The 17,051-nt window shown below is 40.6% G+C and overlaps 1 protein-coding gene across 7 annotated transcripts in view; it reads right to left on the bottom strand.

Annotated features, from left to right (window-relative positions):
* The window catches only part of mapk10 (mitogen-activated protein kinase 10), a 214,555-nt gene that overhangs the window by 59,463 nt on the left and 138,041 nt on the right, over positions 1-17,051 (bottom strand). For 3 of the 7 annotated variants that reach the window (XM_041186815.1, XM_041186834.1, XM_041186825.1), the window contains one exon: positions 2,160-2,231. The exons of the other annotated variants lie outside the window; for them this stretch is intronic. In XM_041186815.1, the coding sequence (XP_041042749.1) occupies positions 2,160-2,231 (72 nt within the window). The remainder of the gene's footprint in view (positions 1-2,159; positions 2,232-17,051) is intronic. 7 annotated transcript variants of the gene reach the window in all.

The raw sequence follows: 17,051 nt of genomic DNA on the forward strand, positions 1-17,051 counted from the left end.
TGCCCCCACTGAATTACTAATGAAGAGCTGTCTCTGCACCTGTCTAACTCTCATCAGACCGAATTTAAGAGGGAGGGTGCAGAGAAGCCAAGAGGCCCAGAAGGCTAGACAAGATGGCCAAAATCATGAAAGAAATTTCATGGTGGGAGACACAGTTCTCATAAAGAACTTTAGAGACTGGCCAAATTGGCTATTAGGCGAAGTGGGTGTCATGACAGGATCTCTTTCCTATAATGTGTTGGTAAACGGCCCAATAATTAGATGACACATGGATCATCTCTGGAGAAGAGAGACAGTCCTGCAAGAAGGAATGCCGTTATCATTTATGTTTGAGTCTGCACTGCACGTGGAAGAAATGTCACATGATTTGTAAGTAACAGTGGGGCCTGTTGGACTCAAGAGGGTCGAAGAAGCAAACTTGCCCACTTCCACCAAAGAGCCTGGTGGATGGTTGACCCCTGAGAAGATGGTCTTGGAAAAACCAGCCGAAGCCATTGAGCCATGACTCTTGACATGTCCGAGGAAACCTCCTGAGAAGCTTGACTTGTAAATAGTTATTCATGTAAATAATTGGGATGTTGTGAAGCTTGTCAATTGTATTTTCAAGTAAAGGGGGACGTATGTGGCAAAATGGAGTGCTATGTACCTTTAAGATAATGTAGTTAGTTGACCATGTGACTGTATTGACCAATCGTTACACAGCGTGGGCTTCTTGGGTAACTGTAGAGCTGGAGGTAACAGTCTAGAGCTGGAGGTAATTGAAGAAGCACATGTGGCGTTAGTGCTCTGCTTAGTTCCAATAATTGTTCAGTTAATCGGTCTCTCTGCCTATATTCTTTCAAGCACCGACTAATGTGTTAATATCAAGGGCACAGCTAGCATTTGCCAGACAAAGCGAACCTGATAACCAAGAGCATAAAGCCCATGCATAACAAAAATCAATCCATCTCAGTCTTGAAAGTTTCAATTCACCTAGACTCAACAGCTTTTTGGGGAAGTGTTCCGGATTTCCTCTAACCTTTGCATGAAGAAATGCTTCCTGAGATCTCTCCTGAACAGCCTGGCTCTCATTTAAGGTGTTGGCCTGGATCCACCTACCAAAGGAATCTCTATATCCAATCCATCAAATCCTTTCACCATCTTAAACAGCTCAATTATTTAAATTATGTTTTTTATATATAATCATATATAGGGGCTGGGATGTGGGTGTGGTCAACATTTATTGCCCATCCCTAATTGCCCTTGTTCAGGGGGGCATTTAAGAGTCACTGTGGGTCTGGATGGTCACATGTAGGCCAGACCAGGTAAGGGTGGCAAATTTCCTTCCCTAAAGGACATTAGTGGGTTTTTACATCATTACTTTTAAATCCAGATATTTATTGAATTCAAATTCCACCATCTGCTGTGGTGGGATTCAAACCCATCTTTCCCCAGAGTATTGCCTTGGCTCTCTGGATTACTAGTCCAGCGACAATACCACTATGCCATTGCCTCCCATTGGGGCTCCTGCCCCTACTATTTAGCTGGTGGGGAGGGACTAAGCTGCAAAGCTGCATTGTAAAAATTAAGACCAATGACACATTACTTTCCACCGTAAATTATTTTATGATCCATTCTCAAGATTTACTTTAAATCCCCACTTGTTTTCTTGGGACTTTGCCAGAAGCTTTTTTTGGAAGTCCAGGGATTGAAATTGACCTAGACTCAACAGACTCAAATTGACCTTAGACAATAATGCAAAACATGCAATAGCAAATCAGCAGTCTGTTTTACACCATCTTCAGAATCCTCTCCTCCTAAATCTGTGCTATGGCCACCTCTCCTTTGTTGCTCTTTGTGAAAATAGGCATTGTGTTAGTTCCTGACTAATGGCCGCTAGAATAACAGTGTATTATGATGCCTAAGTGAAAAGCTATCAAATAACCAAAGAATTAACGTTTTGTAAATACTTGGTTGAGCTATAAATATTATTGGTGTTTTTTTTTAACCAAAGTAGCTTCCACCAATACACTTTTAAAGTAATGCACAACAGACTAGATTCTCCCAAAGTACCACAGAGACAAACATAATTGCACTTTAAAGTACCCATTTTTGTGGAAAGGTCAACTGTTACTGTCAAGAATCTACAGCTAGTGGTCAAAGGTTGCTATGAAGGATACGATCAGTGCCAGGGAACAACACAGCGCCTCTGATCATTTCTCCCATGATGCACCCCACTGACCAGTTATCAACTGAAAACAAAATGGAATGAAGGATAATTAACATGCAAAACAGAATAACTAACAAACAAGGTGACTACAGCTGCCGCAAAAAAGAAAACCAATGAAAATTATTAAAAACATTTACTACTTATTAAAAAGCTTTGCATACTTACACCATTTTCTTAGGAATTCACAGTGGAAACAGAAGCAAATGACCACTTCACCAGAAATAAAACAATTTTGCAGTTTCGATCCAAGCTGAAATATTAGAACCCCGAATTTCTCTGAAATGGGACTTCTGCCACACTATCGGTGGAGTTACAATGGTTCAGCAGCAGGAAATCAAAGAAAATTCAGAGCCATTTTTTTGTTTTTCTGCCCTTGAACTAATTGCTTTTGCAGTATCCTGTAAATATTCTGTGAAACAAATACCCAATAGTCTTCACAAGCAATCAATCATTTTCTTTGCTGACCAGATACTAGCTGCATGCAGTGCTCTCTGGAGAGTGCATGCCTGGAGGTTTTGGTGCAATCAGCTAGAAAATCTCTGCTGTCAGCACATTTAATTCATCAATTATTACTGGTTTTCACACCAAGTATAAAAATAATGTATGTACTTCATTTATGTATAAGCCATTGTCAGAAATTTGTAGCTTTCAAGCCCAGATATTTTATCTTAGAATTATTTCTATTCAATAAATTATCATCATATAGAATGTGATTCTATATGATATTCTATATGAATGTCAGTACATTAAAAAATACTTTAAAATGGCTAGACTTCAGACAGAAGTTTTTATTTAAATGTCATCCTGCTCTTGTTTTTTTCATAAGCAGCATTATTTGTAACAATTGCGATTATAGGAACATAGGAAAATAGGAACATGTGCAGACCATTTAGCCCCATGAGTCTATTCTGCCATTCAATTAAATCGTGGCTGATCTATACTCTAACTCCGTCCAACTGCTTTGGTTCTCTAACCCTTACCTAAGTAAAATCTATCAATCTCAGTTTTGAAATTTCCAATTGACCCAGGCTGAACAATCTTCTGGGGCAGAGAATTCCAAATTTCCACTGCCCTTTTGTGTGAAGAAATGCTCCCTAACTTCACCCTGAGCAGCCTAGCTCAAATTATAAACCACACCCCCTTGTTCTGGACTCTTCCAGCAGAGTAAATAGTTTTTCTGTATCTACCCTATGAAATCCTTTAATCTACAATTCAATTAGATTGACCCTTAATCTTCTATATCTAAGTGAAGATAATTTAACCCTTTTAGTTCAGGACCATTCTGCAAAAGTTGCATTGCAGTCCTTCCAAGGCTAATGTATCCTTCCTGAGGTGTGGCACTGGAACTGAACACAGTAGTCTAGATGAGGGTTTAACCAGAGCTCTGTGCAGCTGCAACATAATTTCCACCCCCTTCTATTCTACTCCTCTTGAGATAAAAAGAGCACAATTTCATAAGCCCTTTAAATTATTTTTGTTCTTGTTCATTAGTTTTTAATGCTTTCTGTACTTGGGCTGCTGAATTTTTCTGCTTTTCCAGTTTCTATTTCCTCACCATTTAGAAAATACTCCTAGGTCCAAAGCAAATGAATTCTCACAGTCCCAGGCTGAACTTCACCTGCCACAGTTTTGCCCACTCATTTAATCGGTGACACTTTACAAATTTCTGCTCGAATCAACAACTCCTTCACCTGCTCTTTGCAGGGGTGGAAATCAACAGGTCCTGGATATTTGTCTAATTTTGATAAATCAGTTCCTCCATCGCCATTTTAAAAAATGTCATCTTCTGTTTTCACTCCAGATAGTTCTTAAATTAATTCCACTGTAATGGTAAAAGCTGAGAACAAAGCTATCATTGTCTCCCATTTGATAATTTTGTCCAGGAGCCGCATCCTCCCCACAGGTAGCCAGTTCTTCAGGGTAAATTGCTCAAGGCACTATTGACCTTGCCTGTCCCTTCTCACCTTCCCTGGGCTGTGGATAATCACCAGCTGTCTTCCTCTACCCGTCCCATCCTCATATCTCTTAACAAGGGTGACTAGCCTCTGAAACTCACTACTTCTCTGATGTGTTGAATTATCTTCAGTTCTGTCCAAAACTTGAAATTTTGAGCTCAGTTAATCTCAGTTGGAGACACTTCCCAGAAATGCATTTTTCAGGGTGAACATCTGCTATTCAAACCATCACATCCATCAGGAACTGCACATCATTGTTCTTTCCTATTGCTGCTTTCACTATAAATGTTTGTGAAGTTGTAGTTTTGTTCATATTTATATCCACTTAAATTTTAATGAAACTACTCCTTCCCCCATGCTCCAAATTCCCATGCTAGCCAAATACCGAGTACGGACATACCTTTTTAACCCTGTCCCTACCTCACATTGTTACCAACTCACTCCACGATGTGCTCTCCACTTCGACCACTGGTTTCTCAATCTTATCAGCAATTCCAGCTTGGTTCTTGTTTCATTCATTCACAAGACATGGATGTCGCTAACAAGGCCAGCATTTATTGTCAATCCCTAACTGCCCTTGAGAAAGTACCTTCCTGAACTGCTGCAGTGTCGGTTGAACAGGTTGCAGTCATTTTGGTTAATGGATTCAGTTTAGTGCAAATTAGGCAGCTATCACCTTAAATCTTTTTAAAAAATTAAATTGGTTGCAAGGTTCATCCACACATTACTTTAATAAACCAAGTGTCTTAATTCTAGAAGAAAATCCAAACTGGACCAAATTCTTAAAAAAAACATTGCCACTTGAATTGTTTCCAATTTTCGCAAATTTATCCCAGCCAACTGCATAGAACGAAAAGGTGAATCTTAATTCACATTTAGTGATGTTAAGGTATCAAAGTATCTCAGGCGTGAGAAATGTGATGATGAAATTATACTCTCAGCTCTTGTACGCTTGGAACAGAGAGCAAGAATTCAGGTCTGCGCTCCCATGATTTTCCATCCATTAGTACAGGGGTGTTCAAGTTTTTCATCCAGTTAGGCTGCATATCTCTTTACCATGGAGCCTCAGGGTCCACATACAAAATTTGAATTCATCTTCTTATTATTTTACCAATATCCCAAATATTGTCCTGTTAGTATCAACATGTTATTTTGAATTATAATTTATCCACCAACAACTTTAAACCAGCCTTCTCAAAACCTACAGGCCCATTTTTAAAAATTCATTCACGGGATGTGGGCATTGCTGGTTGGGCCAGCGTTTATTGCCACCCCTTATTGCCCTTGGGAAGGTGGTGGTAAGCTGTCTTCTTGAGCCACTGCAGTCTATGATGTGTAGGTACACCCACTGTGCTGTTAGGAAGGAAGTTCCAGGAATTTGATCCAGGGACAGTGAAGGAACAGCGATATATTTCCAAGTCAGGATGGTGAGTGACTTGGGGGCTAACTTCCAGGTGGTGGTGTTCCCATCTACCTGCTGCCCTTGTCCTTTTAGATGGTAGTGATCGTGGGTTTGGAAGGTGCTGTCTAAGGGCCCTTGGTGAATTCCTGCAGTGCATCTTGTAGTTGGTACACATTGTTGCTACTGTGTGTCGGTTGTGGAGGGAGTGAATGTTTGTGGATGTGGTACCAATTAAGCAGGCTGCTTTGTCCTGGACAGTGTCAAGCTTCCTAAGTGTTGTGGGAGCTGCACTCATCCAGGTAAGTGTGGAGTATTCCATCACACTCCTGACTTGTGCCTTGTAGATGGTGGACAGGCTTTGGGGAGTCAGGAGGTGAGTTACTCATCACACGATTCTCAGTCTCTGATCTGCTCTTGTAGCCACGGTGTTTATATGGTTAGTCCAGTTGAGTTTCTGGTCAATGTTAACTCACAGGATGTTGATAGTGGGGGATTCAGTGATGGCAATGCCACTGAACATTAAGGGGCGATGGTTGGATTCTCTCTTGTTGGAGATGGTCATTGCCTGACACTTGTGTGTTGCGAATGTTACTTGCCACTTGTCAGCCCAAGCCTGGATATTGTCCAGGTCTTGCTGCAATTGGACATGGACTGCCTCAGTATCTGAGGAGTCACGAATGGTGCTGAACATTGTGCAATCATCAGCGAACATCCCCACTTCTGACCTTATGATGGAAGGAAGGACATTGATGAAGCAGCTGAAGATGGTTGGACTGAGGACACTACCCAAGGGAACTCCTGCGGTAATGTCCTGGAGCTGAGATGACTGACCTCCAACAACCACAACCATCTTTCTTTGTGTTAGGTGTGACTCCAACCAAAGGAGAGTTTTCCCCCTAATTCCCATTGGCTCCAGTTTTGCTAGGGCTCCTTGATGCCACACTCGGTCAAATGCTACCTTGATGTCAAGGACAGACACTCTCACCTTACCTCGGGCATTCAGCTCTTTTGTACATGTTTGAACCAAGGCTGTAATGAGGTCAGGAGCTGAGTGGCCCTGGCGGAACCCAAACTGGGTGTCAGTGAGCAGCTTATTGCTAAGCAAGTGCAGCTTGATAGCACTGTTGATGACCCCTTCCATTACTTTAGGGATGATCGAGAGTAGGCTGATGGAGTGGTAATTGGCTGGGTTGGATTTATCTTGCTTTTTGTGTACAGGACATACCTGGGCAACTTTCAATATAGATGGGTAGATGCCAGTGTTGTAGCTGGAACTGGAACAGCTTGGCCAGGGGCGCAGCAAGTTCTGGCGCACAAGTCTTCTATTGCCGGAATGTTGTCAGGGCCCATAGCCTTTGCAGTATCCAGTGCCTTCAGCCATTTCTTGATACCATGTGGAGTGAATCGAATTGGCTGAAGACTGGCATTTGTGATGCTGGGGACCTCCGGAGGAGTCCGAGTTGGATCATCCACTCGGCACTACTGGCTGAAGATTGTAGCAAATGCTTCAGTCATATCTTTTGCACTGATGTGCTGGGCTCCTCCATTATTGAGGATGGGAATATTTGTGGAGCCTCCTCCTCCAGTGAGTTGTTTAATTGTTCACACCATTCATGAGTGGATGTGGCAGGACCACAGAGATTAGATCTGATCCGTTGGTTGTGGAATCGCTTAGCTCTGTCCATCACTTGCTGCTTATGCTGTTTGGCACGCAAGTAGTCCTGTTTTATAGCTTCACCAGGTTGACACCTCATTTTTAGGTATGCCTGGTGCTGCACCTGCCATGCCCTCCTGCACTCTTCATTGAACCAGGGTTGTTCCCCTGGCTTGGTGGTAATGGTAGAGTGGGGGATATGCCGGGCCATGAGGTTACAGATTGTGTTTGAGTACAATTCTGCTGCTGCTGATGGCCCACAGTGACTCATGGATGCCCAGTCTTGAGATGCTAGATCTGCTCGAAATCTATCCCATTTAGCATGGTGGTAGAGCCACACAACACGATGGAGGGTATCCTCAATGTGAAAGCGGGACTTCATCTCCACAACAACTATGTGGTGGTCACTCCTACCAACACTGTCATGGACAGATGCATCTGAGACAGGCAGGTTGATGAGGATGAGGTTAACTATGTTTTTCCCTCTTGTTGGTTCTCTCACTACCTGCCACAGATCCAGTCTAGCAGCCATGTCATTTAGGACTCGGCCAGCTCGGTCAGTAGTGGTGCTACCAAGCCACTCTTGGTGATGCACATTGAAGTCCCCCACCCAGAGTACATTCTGCACCCTTGCTACCCTCAGTGCTTCCTCCAAGTGGTGTTCAACATGGAGGAGCACTAATTCATCAGCTGAGAGAGGGTGATACGTGGTAATCAGCAGGAGGTTTCCTTGCCCATGTTTGACCTGATGCCATGAGACTTCATGGGGTCCGGAGTCAATGTTGAGCACTCCCAGGGCAACTCCCTCCCAAATGTATACCACTGTGCAGCCACCTCTGCTGGGTCTGTCCTGCCGGTGGGACAGGACATACCCAGAGATGGTGATGGTGGGGACGTTATCTGTAAGGTATGATTCCGTGAGGATGACTATGTCAGCCTTTGCTTGACTAGTCTGCGAGACAGCTCTCCCAATTTTGGCACTAACCCCAGATGTTAGTAAGGAGAACTTTGCAGGGTCGACAGAGCTGAGATTGCCGCCCCTAAATTCAGGCCCATAAATAGGGCAAACTAGCAAATCAGAAATTTAAGCGCACAAAATACTGTGTCCCTTGTGCTTTGAGATTCAGGTGTCTGAGTTGTATGGCCTGTTGCCCACAAGCTGCAGTTTGGACTCCCATGTAATAATGGAGAGAAACTCATGGGTATGTTTATCTCTCTCCACAGATGCTGCCTGACCTGCTGTTAGAGTCAGCATTAAAATGTTTGGAGTTGCAATTGGCTAAAAGCTGTAATAACCACAAGGGTGTGAAGCAAGTGTTCTGCAACATTTTAATTCAGTTTAGACACTGGTTTTCCTCATCAGCAAGTCCCGTTTCCAGCAATTTTGGTTTTTACTTCAGATTTAGTTCTTTTGCCCCAATATACACTACTGGCAGCTGAGTCTCCATGCTGGGGATGTGATTTTGTAAAATTACTTAATACGATGCTAAAATTAATAATGTATGTGATTTTAGGCACTTGTGTGCTGAAACTTTGAGAAAACATCACTGTAGGATGTGACCCATTGTATCTGTTCTCAACAGCTTTATTACCAGTAATTGACAGACAGAACTGACTTGCTCATGAGGTATAGAAGACAGGAAAGACCAGTGTCAAAATTGAATTTAAAAAGTTACAGAATACTTGTTTCACACCCCTGTGGTTGTTACATCTTTTAGCCAATTACAACTCCTAACTTTTTCATGTTAACACTTTCAAATTCAGTGATAGTCATACTCAAAGTTAAATGCTGATAAAATGTCCAAATGTCTCAAGTTTGAAAGTTGCTGTAAATGAATTATCTGATAAGATCATTTTCGATAACAAAAATAATGCTAATTTACAAATCAGCTTTTGAGGGCTAGTGATTTTTAAATTGTTTTCATTTCAGTTAATGAGGGAGTTTCTGTCTGGAAAAACCTATCGCTAACACAATCTCAAGAGGAGCAGATAGACTTTATCAATAAAGCCCAATTTATAGTAAACCCTGAGTAACAGTAGAAATGTTACATTATAGTTTTAATATCTAAAAGGAGGAAACATTGTCCTGCTGAGGAAGAAGAAGAATACAACAAAAAGGTAACTGCTAATGTAATATACAGCTGACCATACATCCGGTGCAGTCTTTGCTAAAACACCATTTTTGAATACTTTAATTTAGTTTTACTGCAAATACTGGGTATGTTTGAAAATTGTTATAATAAGGGAATCATGTTGAGGAGCAGTTTGATTATTTCAGCTATGTTGCCTTTTAACCGAAACAATCCTTTGTCCCCATGAGCTAATTAAGAATCTTCCCCATGAGCAAGGATCAATGTTATACTGACACAATGCACTAGTCACTACATTCTATAGAGGATTAACTAGACATGTTAGCAATGAAAATTAATTTGATAATAATTCCCCACATTCACCTGTTGCTGTAAAGCACTGTGTTGGCTGAAGGCTTCAAATAACATGGTGAGAGCTAAAATGCAATAAGGGAAGGACCAGAATTATTCATCTTAAAAATAAGCACCTTTTGTGTCATATGCTTTAACACCCACACTTTAAAGTTTTAAAGGTTATCCAGGTTATAAAGACTTCTATAAACAACTAAAGATCGATCAATTGATAGATGTAGGATAAGAAGAACACTATTGTATAATCTCAACCAATTCTACAAACATCTTATACATGAGGAAAAGTTGTTAGAATTAACTTGTAACCATATTGTTCACGCAGTCTTTCCCATTTCTTAAATATTGATGGAATTTATGGATCAGAACATTTATCCTCCATTTGCAAACAGAATTCCAGCAGAGACAGAGACTGTATTTTCCTTGACTGGCTGCAGCTGCCCTCTGCTGTTCAAAAGGCAAGTTGAAAGGTTCGCTTGTGTGGTTGCCCAATAATAGTTTGGAAATTATTTTTTCTTCTATATTTGACAAACACAAGATTTTTTAAACATGCCAAGATATTGTTTTAAAGGCAAATGCAATAATGAAATTATGTTACCACTGGAAATACATTAAATCTTTATAAGGAAAAAAAGATCAATAATTATGAAAGAAATATGGCAATAAATATACATTTTGTGATAACACATTTATGTTTTCATTTATTAACTATAGATAAATGGAGAAATTTTCATTTGATTGTAACTATATTGACTGATGAAACTTGAATGGCTATGTCTGCTATTCAAATCTCAATCTATCCTATTTAATACACATATTTATTTATGTATTCAATGGGTTTGTTAGTGAGTGCAATGATTGAAGAGTCAAGAGGTGGAGGCATCTGCTCTGTTATTTGTACTAGGTATTCTACAGTATCTTATAAATAAATATAAAACAAAAATGATGATAAATATCAAGGCAGTGACATTTCAAATCAGCCTGTAACACTGGCTGGAAGGCTCAAGTTTGAACAGTTGGATGTCAAAAATGTCCATAATTTTCAAACGACTGTAGCAGAAAGAAGCAAGGGAGTGCAGCTGATCTGATATGTGCCAGGTATTACTCAAACGTTAGAAGCAATCATCACAGCTAAAAAAAAAATACTCTAGGCCCACCTATGGTAAATTTTCCTTTTCACTGCCTGGTTAGTAATCTGACAGAGCTTTTCATCCCATTGAAACCAGTGGGATCAAAGACAGGTAGGTTCTATAATAAGTGCAAAACTTACTCTACCAGATTATTGTTCAGGCACTAAAAGAAAAAAATGATCCTGTCTACATCAAATCAAATTGTTTGGCACTGATCTTTGTGAAGAAGCTCCTTCTAAACTGAACTGACTCCTCCCAACACCGTTAATTGATTTGAAACAAGCACAAATTACTAAAATATTTCCTGAACTGAAACTTATTCTATTCTTTTGGTTGGTATGCATTCTAAAAAAAAGACCTGCACTTATACAGTACTTTTCAGACAACCAGATGTCGAAAAGCACAGTTAAAATGAAGTACTTCTGAAGTGTAGTCACTATTGTAATTAGGAAATGCAACAACTAACTTGCAAACAGCAAAATCCCATGAACAGCAATTTGATAGTGACTGGATAATCTGCTTTAGTGATGGGGTTGGGGAATAAATATTAGTGAGAACTCTGGGAATAACTCTCCTGCTTTTCTTTGAAGTAGTGCCAGGGATCTTTTACAAACACCTAGGAGGACAGTTTTAATGCCTCTTCTTAAAGATAGCACCTCTGACAGTGCAGTACTTCTTCGGCACCAGAGTGTCAATCTAGATTGTTATGCTTAAGTGGTGGGCTGGGACTTGACTCAGAGGAAAGGGTGCTACCAACTGAGCCTTGGCTGACACATTCTTCTAGTATTGAGACAAAATCATTTTAAAATTTCTGATGAACATTACGCCCTACTGTCTAGCATATCCTAGCATTAAAGCAGGTAAGACAGTGAATGGGTTGATGGGTTAAGGTGTCAGTTTTGCTCCTGTGGTAGCACTCTCACCTCTTCATCAGAAGGTTGTGTGTTCAAGCTCCACTCCAAAGGCTTGACCACATAACCTTAGCTGACTTTTCACTGCAGCACTTACAGAGTTCTGCACTGTCAGAGGTGTTGTCTGTTGGACAGCATGTTAAAGTCAAATCCTTCTAATCTCTAAAATGGACATGGAACTGTTTGAAGAAGAACTGGGGAGTTCTCCTCAGTATTCTGGCCAATATTTATCCATCAACCAACATAATTAAATTAGGTTATTGGATCATTATCATCCTGCTGTTTGTGGGATCATACTGTGTACAAAATTGGCTGCCACGTTTCCTACATTACAATAGTGACTACACTTCAGAAGTACTTCATTGGCAATAAAGCATTTTGGGATATTCTAAGTTTGTGAAAGATCCCACATGAATGCAAGTTCTATGTTTAAAGAAAGATTTATGTGCTAATTATACTCAGTTGATATTTGTCATATTTTGCCAATTGATAGTGTATGCAAACCGTAGAACAAGGAGAAAGATAAATAGGTCCAGTAAACCTGAAAGCTCAAACTTTGTTATATGAGCGACAGTATTTCTCATTGCTGCATTAATGAAATGTCAATGCTGTCAGGAGATTCCAGCCTATTATAATTTAGTGAAAACTGCTTTACCTCATCCAAATTTCTGAGACTGAAGTATCAATTTTCAAACACAGTTTTCATAACTATTTCTATCAACACCACCACGGTCTACAATATAATGGAGAATTCTTTGCTAGGTCACAGCAATATAAAGCTGTGTAAGGTGAAGCATTCCCAACCCACCTGATAGTTTTTTCCTACCTATGAACAGAACAGCAACAAAATGTTTGACAATGTTGCAAATAAAAGGCTTCTGCTGAAGCTTAAAGCAGTGTTAGTGAAAATAAAACAGGGGAATGAAGAAGAAACTGGTGGAGAGGTAGAAAGCAGGGGACTTGATATGAGAATTATTTCACAGTGAGGGACAGGAGAGCTCCAGGGATCCATGTTAGGGTTCCCTATCATATCTAATTTACTTTAAAAGCTTGATTCCAGAGGTTCAATTAAACTGTAAAATTCATAAAAGCTACCAAACAGCAGGATGGGGAAGGAAGTTTGGCGCATCTGAAGAGGCAGTTTGAGGGCCTTAGAATGAGTTAGATAAAATACATGTTGTGGGAAGCAATTTCTGAATAAATTTGATATAGATAGTAAAATATTGCAGACAAGAAATAAGAATTAAATGACATATGCACTCAAAAAATGGTATTGAAAGTTACAGTAATAAAAGTAAAATACTGTGGATGCTGGAAATCTGAAATAAAAACAGAAAATGCTGGAAAAACTCAGCAGGTCTGACAGCGCCTGTGGAGAGACAAACAGGGTTAATGTTTCAAGTGTCGAAGCATTAACTCTGTTTGTCTCTCCACAGATGCTGCCACAGATGCTGCCAAACCTGCTGAGCTTTACCAGCATTTTCTATTCAAATTTATGATATTTTTCATTCATTCATGGGATGTGGGTGTCGATGCCTGGACAAGCATTTATTGCCCATCCCTAATTGCCCTTGAGAAGGTGGTGGTGAGCTGCCTTCTTGAACCGCTGCAATCCCTGTGGTGTAGGTACACCCACAGTGCTGTTAGGGGGGGTGTTCCAGGATTTTGACCCAGCAACAATGAAGGAATGGTGATATATTTCCAAGTCAGGATGGTGAGTGACTTGGAGGGGAACTTCCAGATGGTGGTGTTCCCATGCATCTTCTGCCCTTGTCCTTCTAGATGATAGTGGTCATGGGTTTGGAAGGTGCTGTCGAAGGAACCTTGGTGAGTTCCTGCAGTGCATTCTGTAGATGGTAAACACTGCTGCCACTGTGCGTCGATGGTGGAGGGAGTGAATGTTTGTGGATGTGATGCCAATCAAGCGGGCTGCTTTGTCCTGGATGGTGTCAAGCTTCTTGAGTGTTGTGGGAGCCACACTCATCCAGTCAAGTGGAGAGTATCCCATCACATTCCTGACTTGTACCTTGTAGATGGTGGACAGGCTTTGGGGAGTCAGGAGGTAAGTTACTCGCCACAGGATTCCTAGCTTCTAACCTGCTCTTTTATCCACCGTATTTATATGGCTAGTCCAGTTCAGTTTCTGGTCAATGTTTACCTCAGGATGTTGATAGTGGGGGATTCAGTGATGATAATGCCACTGAATGAAAGCAGCGGTGGCTAGATTCTCTCTTGTTGGAGATGATCATTGCCTGATGCTTGTGTGGTGTGAATGTTACTTGCCACTTGTCAGTCCAAACCTGGATATTATCCAGGTCTTGCTGCATTTGGACTTGGACCGCTTCCGGATCTGAGGAGTCGCAAATGGTGCTGCACATTGTGCAATCGTCAGCAAACATCCCCACTTCTGTACTTATGATAAAAGGAAGATCATTGATGAAGCAGCTGAAGATAGTTGGGCCTAGGACACTACCCTGAGGAACTCCTGCAGTGATGTCCTGGAATTGAGTTGATTGACATCCATCAAACACACCCATCTTCCTTTGTGCTAGGTATGACTCTAGCCAGTGGAGAGCTTTCCCCCTGATTCCCATTGACTCCAGTTTTGCTAGGGCTCCTTGATGCCACAATCAGTCAAATGCTGCCTTGGTACCATGGGTAGTCACTCTCACCTCACCTCATGTGAAAATAGATCATGGACAGAATATTTCACTCGTCCTGTGGCATGCGCCCGACCCGAACGAGCGTAAAATGACACGCGATGATGTCGGGTAAGTGTCCCGACATCATCGCGCACTCGCACGATATTTCAGTCAGTGGGCGCGCGTGGGAGTCAGCAGCCCACCAACAATTAAGCGGCCTATTAAGGCCATTAAAATCATAATTAAAAGAAATTTTTCACTGCCTGGCCAATAATACGGTTGGCGGGCAGGCAAATTGACCAGGCATCGTTTGGATTTTTTGTGAAACTTCATCCAGGGGCGGGATGAGGTTTTAATCAGCGATTTTAAAAAATTTCGAACTAATTTCTAACATGTCCCTGCTCATGGGAGATGCCTTTAACATTTTTAAATACTTTATTTTTTATTTTAGAAATCTTCAGCTGCCTGAGGCAGCTCTGTGCCTCAGGGAGCTTTTAATGCACACACCCCGAACTCCTATGCTCACCCTCCCCTGCTGAATCGCTGAGCGCAGCAGTGCACGATTCACGCTGGCTGGCCATTAACTGGCCAGCCAGTGTGAAATCGCAGCCGGGGCTCGATCACGGGCAGTGGTCCATTTCGCGGCCGCTCCCGCTCTCCCCCGCTGAGCCTGCCCAACAACCAGAAAAACCTGGCCCATGAAAACAAGATAAAACAGCATTCCAATGAATGACTTTCTGCTCAAAATAGACAAGACAATGACTGATATTAGGCATTTCCTTATATAATGAGTTTTTGGTAAAAATGAAGCATTTTGGTCCATGGTGAAGGGTTGAGTTAAATTGATTAACCACTCCTCATCCCTACCTCTCTTGTGAATAATCTTTAAATATCTTCTCTGGCATATGCACATTCATGCTTTACATGCCCTGTTGATCTTCTTACCATTGTTTCCTGTTGTTTTGTGACATTTCTAAACCATCCTCACAATGGTATAAAGTGTATATGAATTGCACTTACTATTTTGTTCCAATTTAATGTCACTTATGTAAAAATTCATGTATATTAAGGATAAGAACCTGGCTCAGTTTATATTGTGTCTCCTTCATGCATGTTTTCACTCTGTGTTAGCTTACCTCCTTAACATCCATCACATTCTTGTTACTTTCATCACTCATCTGTCTGTACCCTTCAGAGGTTTCACTAACCAGATTAATATTGACCGCTAATTGAGTATGACAGGATCAGGTGCTAATAATATTGTACTGAAAGTTTCAGTTACCTTAATATAACAATCATTCTCAAAGAAATTGCAGATCTTTTATATTAAATTTTGAAGGATTGATGTGAGTCTTTCACGAATGAGTTCCAGCAATAGCCTGAATATCAACCCTAGAGCTGATCTCTAAAAACTGCCAAAATTATCATTCATGCCAATAGTATCATCTTACATTGGTTCTGTGAAAGCTATCTGACATAACTAACAAACTACTTCTAAGGTGCCTCAATGGCTACCCTTAGGAGTTTGTAACCAGCTTGGTTAAGTAAACATTAAGTAAGTGTTCGGAATGAGAACTAAAATTTCCTTTTATGAATGGCTGGTCATTCAATGATTAAATTAAATGATAAACTAATTCTGGTCTTTCCATGGCCCAGAGTATTTCTGGTACCCACAGCAGAAAAAGGACTGGAAGTGATCAAGTCTACTTGCCTGCTCTCAAGAATAAGTGAATGACATTGAAACAAGATGTAAACAATGGAAATGTAATAAGAGGTAGATGGTTAAAGGCAACACTATCAAAAGAGTGTCCTTTATATTAGTGTAGTCAGAAAGTTTGAAAGCTGCAATACTTTATAGATTCACTCAAAACTTGTAAATATTCTGGCCTGATTTTTGGAGTAAGTGGTGAAGTGATGACACTTGCAGCTGGCCTCAGAAAATGTGGCCTACAAAGATCTATTGATCTCTGTGGTGTAGATCTTATCTTTCTTGATGTTCATCTGAATCTGGTACCAAGTCAAAGGGAGATCCAGCAAGTGATGTCATCAATCAGGCTAAATAGCCACTCACATTGAAAAATTCCCAGGCTGCAAACCATGGTTAAATTGATTATCCTTCAGTTTTTAATATTTTAGAGAGCAAAATAAAGATGGGAACATGCAAATGGGAGTAAGGTAGAAGCTGAAATATCATAAACAAAGTTACAAAAAAAATGTTTTAACGTGGATTTTTTATCACAATGGAGAAATTTAACATTCTACAAATATAAAAGTAGTTTTCAGGGCCAGAGGGGATGTTCAACAGAAATTATGGATTTAGTACGCTGTTAAAAACCCAGTTATACCTCATTCAACAAGATGGAACTTTTAAGGGTTTTATATAGAAACACTAATAATGTAAAGGTGGAAGTTCTAGTAGGTTCAGTGATTTCTAATTGATTGCGGTCTGCAGGCACTTCAACAGTCCAACCTGTGGAGGATCAGGGAATCACTGACAGCAACTTTTGGATTTTCAGATTTAACTTTGCATGTCCAGATTCCAGGAGTTGCTGTCAGCTTCAGAGGTGAACGCTGACAGGGTCATTACTACCTCAATACTTTAAGCATTCCATTTATTAATTGTTATGGAATGACTTTATAATTTCCATGGACAGTGTTTTTATATTACACTCCCATTCCTCTTGTATTTAAAGCTCCTTCCAATGATAAA

Source organism: Carcharodon carcharias, chromosome 1 (assembly GCF_017639515.1).
Source record: "Carcharodon carcharias isolate sCarCar2 chromosome 1, sCarCar2.pri, whole genome shotgun sequence".
Classification (NCBI taxonomy): Eukaryota; Metazoa; Chordata; class Chondrichthyes; order Lamniformes; family Lamnidae; genus Carcharodon; species Carcharodon carcharias.